This window comes from Marmota monax, unplaced genomic scaffold (assembly GCF_021218885.2).
Source record: "Marmota monax isolate L192 unplaced genomic scaffold, Marmota_monax_Labrador192_F-V1.1 WCK01_AAM20220418_F8-fsc00142, whole genome shotgun sequence".
NCBI lineage: Eukaryota > Metazoa > Chordata > Mammalia > Rodentia > Sciuridae > Marmota > Marmota monax.
In genome coordinates, this window is record NW_026692025.1 from 1,375,167 (window position 1) to 1,390,857 (window position 15,691).

At 44.0% G+C, this 15,691-nt stretch overlaps 1 protein-coding gene across 1 annotated transcript in view; it reads right to left on the reverse strand.

The window, feature by feature from the left end:
* Positions 1–5,795: 5,795 nt before the first annotated feature.
* Positions 5,796–15,691, reverse strand: part of Tktl1 (transketolase like 1) — a 37,358-nt gene continuing 27,462 nt past the window's right edge. Inside the window, exons 7-12 of the mRNA XM_046452034.2 lie at positions 15,009–15,165; positions 12,720–12,850; positions 9,658–9,741; positions 7,770–7,866; positions 7,501–7,620; positions 5,796–6,118 (exon numbers count right to left, since the gene is read on the reverse strand). Of these exons, the coding sequence (XP_046307990.1) occupies positions 5,946–6,118; positions 7,501–7,620; positions 7,770–7,866; positions 9,658–9,741; positions 12,720–12,850; positions 15,009–15,165 (762 nt within the window). The 3' untranslated portion in view covers positions 5,796–5,945. The remainder of the gene's footprint in view (positions 6,119–7,500; positions 7,621–7,769; positions 7,867–9,657; positions 9,742–12,719; positions 12,851–15,008; positions 15,166–15,691) is intronic.

A 15,691-nucleotide genomic window follows, 5' to 3' on the forward strand; every position in this document is an offset into this window, starting at 1 on the left:
CATGTTTTAGAGTTGTTTGATTCCCCCCCCCCCCGTGGTGTGTGATGATTTGCTAAGAGATGCTATGATGTATGTGAAGTCCCTGCCTTCCCCAAAGAGTGTATAAAACTGCTGCAAACCCTGGGCTCAGGGCCTCTCAGCGTCACCAGTTGCTGTGTGCGTGCGGAGGACCGAGCTAGCTCACAATAAACACCTCTTTGCTGCTTACATCGATCTTGGTCTCTGGTGGTCTTTTGGGGGTCCCGAATTTGAGCATAGCAGGCACTGTCTTCTCTCATTCTGTCTCTTCTGAACAGCTCTGCTGTGTGAGGCCCATGAGAAGTCTCAGGTTTTTATGTGAACACACTTATGAAACTAGTACTTGATGATTTCTGAGTGGTCTGTCTGTCCAGGATGTCCCCCATGCTATAACACTATTTGATATTTCCTTCTGTTGTTTTCAGACCTGTGACTGATTCTGTGTTCCACTCTTTCACCATTTGGACTTCACCTCTGCCTTTCTGTGGGGCGAAAGAAGCTTTTGAGAAGACTCTCTCGGGGTTTTGCAAACACATCGTGGGGCACCCTGGTCTTTCTCCCCTGGCCTCGGGAGTGCCCTGGGCTCCAGGTGTGCAAGTTGCAGAGCAGCCTGAATCCTGAGTCATCTCCTGGAGCAGGGGCTTAGAGGAAAGCCATGGGTGGCTTCTGCCTGTGGCCGGAACAATGAAATGGCAGGGTCCGTGGTTTCCAGCAGCTGGCTTTAAGGACAATGGCTAACACAGGATCTGACTTCCTATCTTGTATAGGTCAGCCAGACAACTCTGTCCCACTATGGCACACTGCAAGTGGCCTTCCCCCATCGATCATAGGTGCCACACTCAAAGCAAATGCCCGGCCACCTGTGGATGAGCCTCTCACCTCAGCACATTTGCAGGGAGTTATTGCTCTGCATCTTCTTACGCCCCATGGAACCTGCCTGCTCCTTTAGTATGACCTCCCAGATGCTTTTGGTCATTCTTGGGGGTTTTCTTCTCCGTGTGACCTTTCCCGTCGCCTTATGTACAGCCAGGAGAGACCCGCATCCCTGGCTTCTCTGAACTGTGGCAGTGAGGTGAGAAGGTGCTGGTCCTGAGCATTGCCTTGTTCCAGAAGACCCTGGGTGTCATCTGGGCTGGAGGAATGGACTTTTCCTGCTGGCCAAGGCCAGGCAGTATCGGGGGGCAGCAAGCAGTTCCCTAGTGCCCTTCCTGGGGGCATGAAGCACTGTTATTTAGTCTCTTACTTCTGGGAGGCTCTTTCTCTTGCTGAGGTAGCATGACCCTCATGGTGGTCATGATGCCTATGAGCTCGATGGTGTGGGACGATTCCTCTATGTGTACTAGACTATGTGTAGTAAAGAAAGGATGAGGAGCTGGGGTTGTGGCTCAGTGGTGGAGCGCTTGCCTAGCATGTGGGAGGCACTGGGTTTGATCCTCAGCACCACATAAAATAAAGAAATAAAATAAAGGTCCAAATAAAATAACACCAACTTAAAAAAAAAAAAAGAAAGAAAGGATGAGATTGGGTTCCTCTTTTTTTTTTTTTTTTTTCTGTATTGGAGATTGAACCCAGGGGCACTTTACCACTGAACTACATCCCCAGCCCTTTTTTAAATTTTCCTTATTTTGAGGCCGGGTCTCAGTAAAATGTTGAGGCTGTCCTTGAACTTGTGAGCCTCTTGCCTCACCCTCCCCTGTTGCTAGGATTACAGGCATGTGCCAGTATCCCCAGCTTGGGTTTCCTTAACTGTCAGCTCCAGTCACAGTAAGAGGACCAGGGGCCTCTCTGAACAGCCCTCAAAATCCTATTCCTAGGGGCTGGGATTGTAGCTCAGTGGTAGAGCTCTCGCCTAGCATGCGTGAGTCACTGGGTTGGATCATCAGCACTGTATAAAAATAAAAAAAAATAAAGGTATCGTGTCCACCTACAACTATATATATATATATATATATATATATATATATATATATAATATATAATGTATATAATATAAATATATAAATATTTAATATATATATATATATATATATATTAATCCTTTTTTTCCTTGTTCTTGTAGGACTGACAACTCCAACAATCAAACCCAAAGGTTAAGTATTTGGTGTTCAGAAGGCAATATTTTGAATTTCCAGCCTGGCCACCTTTCTCCTGTGAAAATGTAGGCTGTTGTTGGGCAGAAGTCCCTTTGAACCTCACTTACCAATGAAAGTCACTTGACTTCCTGAGTTGAGGGACTGGTGTTCTTTTCCTGGAAAGGTGTGTGACAGCTCTTCCTGGGCAAGAGCCTTTCAAGGGCTCATTCCTTACTTTTGAGACCTTGTACAACTACCATTTGTTGCCATTAGACCTACTCCTGTGGTCTGACTTGACTGCTTGTTTTCCTCATCCAGATAGGGAATCAAGTATGGGGTCATTTCATGTTTCCTGAATCCCAGAGCTGCAACTTTTCTCATCCCAATCTGAGTCTGTATGAGAAATGTATCACCATGACCTGGCAGGTGGAAGCTCCTATGATTTCCCATGGTAAGTCAGAGCATCCCTGGGTGCTGTTTGTGGTGCACGAACTGTGGTGGTAGAACTCAACTCTGAGGTCTTGTTTTGGAGATCTGACTGAAAGGGAACTTGCTTTTCTCGCCCTTTTGGAGTCCAGACAGGTCCCATGTGCCCCATATGTACTTCTTATTTTTTGGTACCGAGGATTGAATTCAGGGGCTCCTAAACACCGAGTCACACCCCCGCCCCCGCATTTTTTATATTTTATTAAAGACAGGCTCTCACTAAGTTGCTTGGCGCCTCGCTAAATTGATGCGGCTGTCTTTTAACTCGCGATCCTCCCGTCTCAGCCTCCTGGGCCTCTGGGATTACAGGCTTGCGTCATTGCGCCTGGCCCTTGTATATTTCCGTAACCTTCTGCATCCCAGTTTTCCCTTTGCTCTAGCCGTCCCTCCATCCTTCGCCACTGCTCAAACCCCACGGTTAGGTGCACTGAGAGATACGGGGTGAGAGAGGTTCCTGCCCAGCCCGGCAAATCAGTGTGAAATCTGGGGTCTGTCAGTGTGTGTCCCTGGTGGTGCGAGTGACGTTGATTGGTTGTGGCTGAGTGAGTGACGGGACAAAAGCCAATGACGTACATGGATCGGCTGGGTTGCCAGAGGCATGAGCGGCAGGCGCAAGGCAGGCGGGCGCGAGGTACCAGCGCCAGGCAGAGTCAAATGGTGGGTAGAGGGAGTCCGAGCAGGGAATAGGTGGTTGGGGGGGGGGGAGGGGCAGGCCAGTAGCTAGGGTTATAGAGGAGGAAGGCTGGAAATGGACAGGGAAGGCAGATCAGAGTTGCTGCCCACCCCAATACAGTCAATCCCTGACAAGGAGTGTAGGGATGAGCTGATGGAGTGGAACCGCTGGGATCTGGTGAGAACTTAGGGCGTGGTTGGGAAGTAGGAACCTACCAGTGGGCAGGGCGGGCCTGAATGAACATTTCCATGGCAATGTAAAATCCTGACTTCAGCCTGTGAACAGATACCATGGTCATCCCCCCTTTACAAATGGAAAAATGGAGTTTAAAAAAGGTTAGTAGGACCCTGCTACCAACAAGCAACAATCTGGGGATTAAAGTCAGGTGGTAGCTGACACCAGAGTACCTGGTGGGTTGCTTCTCTCAGGACAGCATATGGATTGAACCCAGAGCTTTTCACATGCAAGGCAAGTGCTCTACCACTGAGGTACATCTCCAGCCCTTACACTGCCATCTTTATCTGGCTGGTCCATTTCTTATTAATAATGGATTATAATATGTAATGCTTTATAGATCACTCAGTACCTTCCAGTCATTGTTTCATTTACTGTTCTCAAAACTAAACACACACCAAATGACAAGACACTCAAAAGGGCAATTACCATACAACTCAGCAATTCCATTCCTAGCCATATACTTACCCAAAGTGAAAATACAACTCTACACCCCAACTTGTGTATGTGAATGTTTACAAAAGCATTATGCAGTGAAAACAGAATCACCCAAATGTCAATCATCTGATGAATGGAAAAAAATGTGGTCTACCACAGAACAGGATATTATATGGCTGTAAAAATGAATAAAGTTCTGACACTGGCTACATGAATAAACCTCAAATGAACTGTTTAGTAAAAGAAACCAGAAAAAAACCCTCATACTGTAAGATTCCATTCTTATGAAATATCCAAAATTGGTAAATTCATAAACAGTAGATCAGTGGTTGCCAGACTGGGAAGGTACATGAAGACATTTTTTGTGGGGCTAGAAACTGAACCTAGGGCTTCATGCTTTCCAGGCAAACACTCTACCACTGAGTCACATCCCAGCCCCCCAATTTTTTGTACTGGGGATTGAACTCAGGGGCACTTATCCACTGAGCCACATCCCTAGCCCCTGCCCCTTTCTTGAGACAGGGTCTTGTTAAGTTGCCGAGGCTGACTTTGAACTTGCGATCCTCCTGACTCAGCTCCCAAGCTGCTGGGATTACAGGCATGCACCATCATGCCCGGCTACATGGAAAGTAAGAAAGTGCACAGTGTTTCTTTGGAGGGGGGTGGGCAATAGAATGTTTTAAAATTAACTTGCTGTGGCTGTGCACTGAACTGTACACAGTCTTCTAAGACAGAATCAATCATGCATGTTTCTGCATGGAGCATGAGAAACAATTACCCTGAGATGGTGAGAAATGTGATGTAAAAAAAATCGATCATTTGCATTTTATCAATTTTCTATAATCATCGTCTATCATGTTACCTTTACAAAATAATATTGAAATCTTATGAAGTTAGTAGAATAACTATACTCATTTTACAGGCCAGGAAACTAGCTCAGGAGTACAGAAGGGCAGGAGTAAAATGAGTAGGCCTTGAGGACTCCAACTCCTACGCTGGTCTCTACAGCTCATGCTAAAACAATTCCTTGGGCACAACAGTCAAGACTCCAAAAATCCCTGATGACCACTTAATGGCGGTAATAAAAATAAGGAATATGATATACCAGGCACACCTGGTATGATTTTAAAACTCAGGCCCATCTTTATCTGGCTGGTACCTTTCTTGTGTTCTGGCTGCTGGGAATGAGTTGGCTCAGGGGTGAATTTTCAAGCCATACATGATTCTCTAGTGAGGATTCTGTAGGCTAGCTTATTATCCTTTTCCATGTTTATTCTTGGGGCTAGGGCTCTCTCCATCTGTTTTAGACAGAAGCTCCTCTCATATTTAGGACCTCTCTTATTCAAGGAGAAATCAAATCTCATGGAAGGTGCAAACAGAATAAAGCAGCTGCTTTTGAAATGCTTTATTAACAACGACTTGAACAGTATAGGGAACAGGTCTAGCTGTGCCCTCATGTTTTCACAGAACAGTCACCACAAGCAGCACAGGACATCCTAACAGCTTTGGCTGCTGCTCGACAGCCTCTGAATTGTGGTGGGGAGATGAAGGCAAACAACAGAGGAAACTCTGGTGCAGCTGAAGTCACACATTACCCAGGAAACTGCAGGTAAGAAGGCAGCACATGGAATCTCAAACTGGGAATGGCAGTATATGAAACCAGGGCTACTGTGGTCTACAATTCAATGCAATTTTGTTCTCTTATGAGGGAAATACATTTAAGAAACTGTCACTTCTACAGTGATCCTCACCTATTTATGTGTAGGAAACTTAATATCAGATGGTTGCTATTTCTTGTCACTTAAAATTTATAATCCACTTTAATGATTCAAAAAGGAGGACATGTATATATATAGTCATTGTTGAAAAGGAAAGTGGTTAACTGGGATTTGTGAATTAGTAATGAAGAAAGGTGTTAGCTGGCTTTAAGGAGAGCAAAGGTCAAGAGTTTCAACAATGGTTTTAGAACAAGCCTAAATATAAGGTACAGAGGCCAGTCTTCTAAGACAGAATCAACAGCTATTTTAGTTCATCAACATGCATTTCACAGCCATGATGATGTGTCTGGCACTGATTCCAAATGTATCCAGCAGCTCGCTGGGTCTCCCGCTCCGAGGCACTGCCATCACTGCCAGCTGATGAACCAGGATGTCAGGCTCCATGGAGACAGCTGCAGAGACAGCTTCCCCAATGCCACCTGGGGAAGCAAGGGATATTAGGAACTTTCCTGGAGGTAGCTAGTGAGCCTTAAAGCTACAAAATATACAGACCTTTGAACTTGCTGGCTCCCACAGGGAAATATTTTCCCTAGTCACTGAATCACACAGTCTTCTCCAACTGGCCTAAGGAGTTCTCATCTTAAATTCCAAGACTCCAGTTTGCTCCCACCCCCACATATAACAGGGTCTACTGTCAACCTAGGCTCCATGGATGTGGGAGGGTCTATGGAGCAGATTCTCAAAACTGTGAAGGATGTCAAAACCACTAAGATGAACCAATGAACTGTGCAGGTTCATTGTGCAGACAAGCAGGTCTGAGGCTATTAGCTTGCAAGATAGGCCCTCAGTTGGTGCAAGCAGCTTGTACTGCTGGGATGATTTCTCTGCTGATAGCAGTGGTCCCTCTGTCTGGACTATTTGTAAGAACAACATGGACTAAGCAAGCACCCACTTTTCTGCCAAGAATTGGAAATTTGTTATGTGCCTGGCAGAGGGTGTCAATGTGAGCAGCCCCCAATAGAAATGCAGGGCTCTGAGTCTCTAAGAGGCATACCTGGATAGATATAGCACACATGAGAAGTGTTTTTCTCTGTGTGTCTCATGGCAGGGAGTGAGGTAGACTTCTCCAGTCTTCAACCAAGGTTCCTATACTAGTGGAACCCACCACATGCCCTTCTCCTGTGATAAACCTCAACCAGGAGGGCAACTGGGTACCACATGCAGGGAGTGCTTCCAGAGAATCATCCATCAGGATGTGGTCCTGGGAGCCATCATGAGAACATATGAAGCTCCTCATCAGATCACATCATGTGGGTTAACCTTCTCAAGTCCAAGTGTCACTCAGCCCTCTCTCCCTCCCTACCATATGCTCTTTTCCTGCATTTACTTTATTCTTTGCAAGGTACTATTTTGGGAGATGGCAAGTAAACTACTAATCATTCAAACTCAAAATTAAACTGTAAATGAAGCTTTCTGTGACTGCTCCCTGTTCAGTACTGAGTTAGCCACTCCTCTGTGTTGCCAACAACCCACCTTGGTGACTGGACAGTGTGCTGGGGACACACAAGAGCATTATGGGCTGGGTGAGAAGATCCCTACATTAATACACTTGCAAAGAATAATAAAGGTATGTTGTGAACCAGGGATATGGCTCAGAGATAGAATGCATGTCCAGTATGTGTGAGGCCTTGGGTTCAATCCCAGAACTATCAAAAAAATGTTATCTTTGGGTGAGTAGTAGATGGGCACTGATGCCCAAGAGCATGGAACATCTCCAATCAAGGAAACAAACAAACAAACAAACAAAAAACACTTCTTGCCAAAATAAACTTTCAAACACATTCATGATGCCTGCACACACCTTCTAGGTAGTGATCCTCCACTGTGATAATCCGGCCGCCTGTGGCTCTTGCATTGGAAATGATGGTGGCAACATCCAGGGGTTTAATGGTAAACAGATCAATGACACGGATAAAAATATCTGAAGAAAGTAATACCAGCTTGGTGTAAGAAGCAGACTTAGAATATAGAATATGCAGGCACAAAAATAAACCTGTTGGGGCACATGAGGTAGGCAAAGTCCTGCCTCTTCCAAGGATGAACTTCAATGTTCAGAAACAACCAACTGACCTTGTTTAGAGAGATCATCAGCAGCCACTAAGGCTTCATGCAGAGTAATTCCAGCTCCAATAACCGTGACTTTGTCATTGACACTTTGGCAGACAACCTGGTATAGCACCAACAAAACAAAGTACTGTGGTTACTACATCTAATTATGAATGCAATGCATTCCACTATTGTCATGTAAGAAATAAATAAATAAATAAATAAATAATAAAGCATATCTCAAATCAGAGGGCATTCTGCTACACTGCTATTCCCCAATGCTAATAATGTCACTCCTTAATAATTCACTAGAAAAAAGGCTGAATCAGATGCATTTAAAATCCTGACATACTCTTTTTTTTTTGCAAATTTGTCTTCTCTTGACTTACAATACAAATTATTAAGTTCTTATATAATGCATAAATAAAATGATTCTTTAATGCCTAGCATGTACAGGCCCTGGGTTTGATCACCAGTACCCCTAGCCCAAACCACATATATACATACACATCTATGTCCACTTTGCAAAACCCAACCATTTAATGCCCATGCATGTTACCATATACATACATACACACTTTAAAGTTTCATCCTTCACCATTAGAAAATTTATTTTTTTTTCCTCAGGACCAAGAAAATTTTAGGAAACAAAAAGACAAAAGAGATATAAGAAAGATCCTTCAGCTGGGTGCAGTGGTGCACGCCTATAATCCCAGTGGCTCAAGAGGCTAAGGCAGGAGGATCATGAGTTCAAAGCCAGCCTCAGCAATGGCAAGGCCCTAAGCAACTCAGTAAGACCATGTCTCTAAATAAAATACAAAATAGGGCTGGGGATGTGGCTCAGTGGGTGACTGCCAGAGTCCAATCCCCAGTATCCCTAAATGGAAAAAAAAGGAGGGAGAGCAATGGCATTTTAAATTGTGTATTCTACTAAAGTATGATCTCAATTGTGTAAAATATATACATATGCCTAGGAAGAAAGCAGGAAGGAAACATGCCAAAATGCCCATAATACTCTGTAGGTAGTAAGTAGAGTCACAAACTTTCTCCACAGTCTTTTCTAATTTTCCCCATATGCACCTTGGACAGGTAGGCACAGCAGGAAGTGGACAATTTGGTGGAGAGGCCCAGAGAGGCTGAGCTCATGCTTGGGCCGGAATCCTGGTCCTGGTGCTCAGGACCTGTGAAGCCTTGGGCAAGGTGTTTACTTTCTCTGATCCTCATCTACAATAAGGGCTGATAATCTGAGTTTCCCAGGGATTCTATGCAAAGTGCCCAGTAATGTCAAGCTTTAATCATGAGGCCTACAGATAAAGCTATATTCCATGCACAAAGTAAACCACAGGGTCAAAGAATCTCCCCCAGCAAAATGGTTTATGTTTTTTTTTTTTTAAAACCTGGTCTTAGATCTATAAAATATGAACCTAGCAGATATATATTACTCATTTGGACTGGTTTTTCTTGATTTTGTTTGAGACTGTGAAAAATTACAGTCAACAAACTCAAGTGCCTTTGAGTTGTTATAAGAGTTCAACAAAAAGACTACATTTGGAAAAGAGAAAAGTGCAGGTCAAACTAAACTGTCAGAAGGCTCCTTCCTAAGGAAAATCAGGCAAAGGTCACGAGTGATTTTTTAAAAATTTTTTTTCAGTTGTAGTTGGACATAATACCTTCATTTTATTTATTTATTTTTATGTGGTGCTTAGGATTGAACCCAGGGCCTCACACATGCTAGGTGAGTGCTCTACCGCTGAGCCACAACCCTAGCCCCGTCACAATTGACTTTTTAAAAACAAAAGAAAAAGAAAAAAATTATTGTTTGTGAGGATGCCTAGGGCAAGGTTTATAACAGTTCTCTTTACATAAATAAATAAATACGATACTGGATAACACTGCAGAACTTGAGCCTTACCTTAGCCTGTCCAATCTTAAAGGTTTCTTGAGGAGTATAAAGAACCGCAGTTTCTGGCCGGCTGGTTCGAATGAAACACATTCCCTAGGGCATAATGTAAACCAGACACACAATTTATAAAATCAAGCTATAAATTCCCATAAACCATCAGGAAGTGGGAAAGAGGAAGACTGAGTGTCTACTAACAATCAACCATACATTTTGAAGCAAGGGACAAACATGTACAACCACGAGTGAACTGGACTGTGCTACTGGGCCAGGCAATAGCCCAAGTGGGAACCTGGCAGATGCCCTTAGTGACAAGCTTTCCAAACTGTCCCTTTTATTAACTTAGAAAACATTTCCCAAATTCTCATTGACTTGTTCTGTCTCCACCGAAATAAACTCAGGACAGAGGCACTGATTCATGTTGACTAGAAAGCCCATAATGTAATGTTAAAAATTAAGTTTTGCCACCATATAGCTTGTAATACTTCATTGTTAGAAAGACCTTAAACATATGAATGTAAAAATCACCTTTTCCCAATAAAATGTGTAAATAGAGTTTTACTATCAACTTGCATACATAAACATTTAGGAGCATAATAAAATCTCAAATGTCTAGTTAAAGTATTTGCTAACATTAATATATAAATGATGCATTACAAACTAAAATATCAGCCAGGAAACATTGTGGGGAGCCACTCTGAATGACCCTAGCCTTCCATTCTGAAGCAAGAGGCTCCAACCGATTACTACATTTCATGATAACTTGGGCATTGTCCCAGCTCAGGAAGTCTAAGGCATGTCTTCAGATATAGGTGTCACCCCTTGGGTTGAATTACACTCACCTATCCCTTGTGACCCTGCCCCTTCTGGCCTTTTTTGGATAGAACTTTCTAAGACTAAGGGTCCCCCAATAAAAGCCCACTTCTGAATGTGCTTGCTCTCTCTCACCAGCCCGTGGTGACTTTCTCTTGCTCTCCCAGTTGGGGAACTTGAGGCCGCGAGCGGAGAAGCCATCCTGAAGCTTGTTTAAAGGTAAAGTGTGTGTCTGTGTTTTATTTGGTGTCCCTGGAAATTTACATGAGCGACTTTTAAGTTCAGCTGCCCACACGGGTTGGGGAGAGCAAAACATTGCTTTTGTTGGGCTTGGGATGTGGCTCAAGTGGTAGCGCTCGTCTGGCATGCATGAGTCACTGGGTTCAATCCTTAGCACCACATAAAATATTGTGTCCACCTAAAACTAAAAAATAAATATTTAAAAGAAAACATTGCTTTCGTTCATTCATGTTATAAAGCAGCTTTATTTTATGTGTCTTGAGATATAACCTAGCTAAAGGAAAAATGCACAAATGCTAAGTGTAGCCCCCTTGAACCTTGGCAAAGGGCACACACCACGTAACTAGCACCCAGCACATCCATCAGCTCAGAGTTCTTTCATGTCTCCTTCCAGTCATTCCCCTCATCCTGAGGGGCAACCTCTACTCTCATTTCCACCACAGCCTTGTTTTGCCTCTTGTGAACTTTCTAGAAATGGAATCAGATAACAAGGATGAAATCATAAAACAATCTCCAAGATATAGTAAATAGGGGCTGAGGATGTAGCTCAGTGGTAGCGCACTTGCCTAGCATGTGCAAGGCCCTGGGTTCCATTCAACACCAAGAAAACCAAAAACCAAAATAAATAAATAAATAAAATAAAAATTCCCCAACCCAAAACAAGTAAAAAAGTCAGTCCAGAATAATATGTATGATGTGAGCCCACTTCAAAAAAATCATAGAAATGTCTATGCATATGTGTTGTGAATGTTCAGAAAGGAAATTCATGCACTCTGTCCTGAGTGTGCCAATGTTACCTGTGCAGAGGCATAGGTGAGGTACAGGGCCAGAGGTGCTGAGGGAGTCTGGTAAACATCATGGACAGGTTGGAAAAATACTGACATTATATTCCCTAAGCTCCCTTACAGCTAGGGTCTAGACAGGAATTTAACTCTACCATCTAATGTTATTATACAAGACCTCCCAAGAGGAGCATATGTGGCTTTCTGAGCTGTTTCCAACAGTGAGCCAGAGCTGGGCATCCTGGGGTTTGTCTGCACTAGTACCTATTGTCCACTCTCTAGTTTTCTAGATTTTAAGAGGCAGTGGTGGCAGAAGCAGTGGCTTCTTTATGCCTGGCTGAGGCAACTGGGTGTGCCTTGTTTTTGTTGTTTTGAGTCAGGGTCTTGCCGTTTCCTAGGCTGGTCTCAAACTCAAGGGATCCTCCCACTCCAGGTCTTGAGTAGAACTATAATGGAACTACAGATGTGCACCACTGCACCCAGCTTGGGTATATCTAAGTCCCACAGGCCTAGCAGTGGCCTCAGAGTGGCAGCTACACTGGTGGGTGAATACTCCACAGTTTGGGACACCACCTGGATCCCACTCCTATGATTTCATAAGCACGCTTTGTTAAACCTCTTACCCATTTAGAATACCCAAAGTGCTTCCCATTTCTTGCCCTTAGCCCTGACCCAGATAGGCAGACAAGCTCTGTTCAGCATCCTTTCATATCATTTTTTAAAGTTCTTTATTTATTTTTATGTGGTATTGAGGATCGAACCCAGTGCCTCACACGTGCCAGACAAGTGCTCTACCACTAAGCCACAACCCCCGCCCCTTTCATATGGTTTGAATCTGTTATAATGCCAGTGTGTCTGTGCACAGAATTACCTGTTGCTGTAAAGATCATACTTAAAAAAATAATACTATCACCACTGAGCTACATCCTCAGCCCCTATTTACTATATCTTGGAGATTGTTTTATGATTTCATCCTTGTTATCTGATTCCATTTCTAGAAAGTTCACAAGAGGCAAAACAAGGCTGTGGTGGAAATGAGAGTAGAGGTTGCCCCTCAGAGACATGAAAAAGGGGGAAAATCCCATCAGTACTAAACTTGGAGCAGAGCCTTTTTTTTTTTCTGGTGCTGGGGATTGAACCCAGGGCCTGGTGCATGTGAGGCAAGCACTCAACCAAATAAGCTATATCCCCAGCTCCTTAGAGCATTTTCTGTCTCAACCAGTATCCCATTAAACATACCTTGGTATTGGCTGCTAAATAAATAGCATGTTCCGTGGAGACAGCATCACTTGGATAAAAAATAGTGCAGTTGGGAACTGCTCGAAACATGGCCAGATCTTCCAGGGCCATCTGGGAGGGGCCATCTTCACCTGAGAAAACCATAGCCCAACAAAAATATGAGCACAACACCTACAATAAGCTACCCTCTGCCTGCTTACCTGCTCTTGAGAGGGAACAATTCTCATTGCCACAGGGTGCCCCAAACAATAGCAGAGCCCACCAAAATGGTCCAACTTTGATATCGCTGTAACTCATTATAATTTATATTGAGCTTTCACATGTCTATCTCCCTTGAGATCTAGATGAATCAAGTTGGGTTAGGCTCCCAATTGACCTTTCAGAATGACTGATCTCTGTCACTTGATACTAATACTGTCTAAGATGACATGATGCTCTCTTCCCTGAGTTTTGGTGGCCTGAATTGGCCTGAGTCTCTAATCATTCCTATTCTACTTAGGAAGGTCCCCTCACGTTTTGACCCTCCTTCTCTGCTCTTCTACTTTCTCCCCCTTAAGACACTGGGTTTTGTGGATTGGAGTTTCTGACTCCATTTCTCTAGGCTTTCCAAGTAGTTGAATGCCACACACCTTTGAGGACACCTCGGGGTGCTATTATAACTTAGTGTGCCTTAGAATGTATTTGGAAACAGTTCCTGGTCAGAAATTCTGTTGAAAGAGAAACTGCAATGTATGAAGTTGCAGTCTAGCTCTTCCCAGCAAGGAAGAGGACACCACTGTGCACACTGCCTTGCCTGGGACAATGGCCTACCCCCAGAAGTCTAGATCCTCTCTGGGTTGGACTTAAGAGCCATTTCTCCCTGTAGCTGACTTGATTTTCAAACTTACACAGAACCCAAGCCTGGGAAAAGACTCTGGGACTCTCTTCCAGGCCTCTAGCCCTGCCCACCTTTCAATGCTGCTGTGCCTCAGCAGCTTTGGTTCTCTGCTCCCTCCCTGGACAAGCATCTGCACCTGCAACCACCTGCCCAGCTGTGACTCCTAGCTCTATCCAGAGCCTTCTTAATCCAATCTAACTAACCTAGGGAGTTACTTAGATGGCTCCCCAGTGTGCTTCTTCAGCATTATAGCAGCAAATGTAAGCATTAAATCTGTCTAGATGACCTGTCCCACCAAGCAGGTCAGGTGAATCATCTTTCCATCATTTCCACCATTCATGAACATGACTCCCTGCCATCTCCCAAGTGAGACTTGCTTTCAGATTTTCATACAGCTGCAGACCCTCCAATCTGTGGCAATGTTTTCTTTTTTCTCCAGGCTCTCTCAGGTTCACCCTTGGTTTTCCACCCTACACTAACTCCCACCCTATTTCAACCCTCTTGTGGGCTTCCCTACTTCCTGTTGTGTCCTTCTGTTCCTCCATGGAAGGTTATTGCTCCAGAAATGATTTCCATCAGTCTATTTCCCTGCCTTTTGTTCCTTAAGGGCTCCCACTGCCCAAAGCACAAAGGTACTTTGGTGATTCCAGCCCCACTTCCATCTGAGTGGTATCCAGACAGAACCTTCTTCTCTTTCCTCTGCCCACATTTCTCATCCCAGTAAAGATGGTGACCAGGCAAAGTACAGAAAAGAATTCTGGGACTCTGTGCTGTCCTTATTTATATGCAGTAAGACATCCAAGAGGCCTCAGGATACTTATTTCTCAATGACTGAGAATGAGCACTTTACAGTAACACCAAGAGATTCGCCTCAAAGTTTACCTAAGTATTCGAAGCATTTAAAGCACAATAGAGCTTTTTAAATTTTTTTTTAGTTGTAGATGGACAGGATACCTTTATTTAATTTACTTATTTTTATGTGGTGCTGGGGATTGAATCCAGGGCTTCACACATGTGAGGCAAGCGCTCTACCACTGAGCCAAAACCCCAGCCTGCACAATAGAGTTTTTAAAAAAGAAGTCCTGAGCTGGGCCTGGTGGCAAATGCCTGTTATCCTAGTAACTCAGGAGGCTAAGGCAGAAGGATCACAAATTGGAGGCCAGCCTGAACAATGTAGTGATACCTGTCTCAAAATAAAAAATAAAAAGGGCTAGGGATGTAGCTCAGCAGTAAAGTATTCCTGGGTTCAATCCTCAGCACCAAAACCCAAACCAAACCAAACAAATAACAAGTCCTGAAGAGTCAAACTTCAGGGAACCATAAAAGAATGCAAGATTTAAGCAATCATGTGCTAAGGTTTCTCTGAAAAGGAAGAAGAAAGCTATCAAGATAATGGCATTCAGAACTCATACCAACGGATACCCCACAGTGAGAACCAATAAGGTTGATGTTGATTTGAGCCATGGCTCCCATGCGGATCTGATCAAATGCTCGGGTCAAAAAGGCAGCAAAAGTGCTAGCAAAAGCAATGGTCCGGCCACGGGTGGCACAACCCAGTGCCACGCTCACCTGCAACACAGAGAACATGAATTAGAACATTCCTGGACCCTTTTCCCACCTAATTTAGATAGCAAAGTCCCTATGATAACTCCTATTCTGGATATTTAAGACTGCGCTGCAGTCCTAGCATGTTTCTTTTCTGTTCTCTTCTTTCTCAAACCTTTTGTACCCTCATTCCCTGCCTTTCATGCTCTTATGGGACCCTTATCTCGATACCTTCTGAGGAACGAGAAATGAAGAGATGAAGTGTTTCACATCTGCCCCATCCCTTCTCACTGGCTCACCCAGTGGCTCACCTGCCTCTCCTTGAGAAGGGCCTGCCTACTGGTTATCCTAGATCCCATTCTTCTCTTGCATTCTCAAGTGTCTCCAACATGGTGTCTCCAAGTACACAACGATGCCCCCATGCCACTCAATCCGTTTTTCCCTTTCTCTTGTATCATCTTATTGCCAGTCAATACCCGCCAATACCTTCCATTGCCATTCTCCTATTCTGCCTCATCCTCCCTCCAGAGACTGTCCCACATCTATGTAC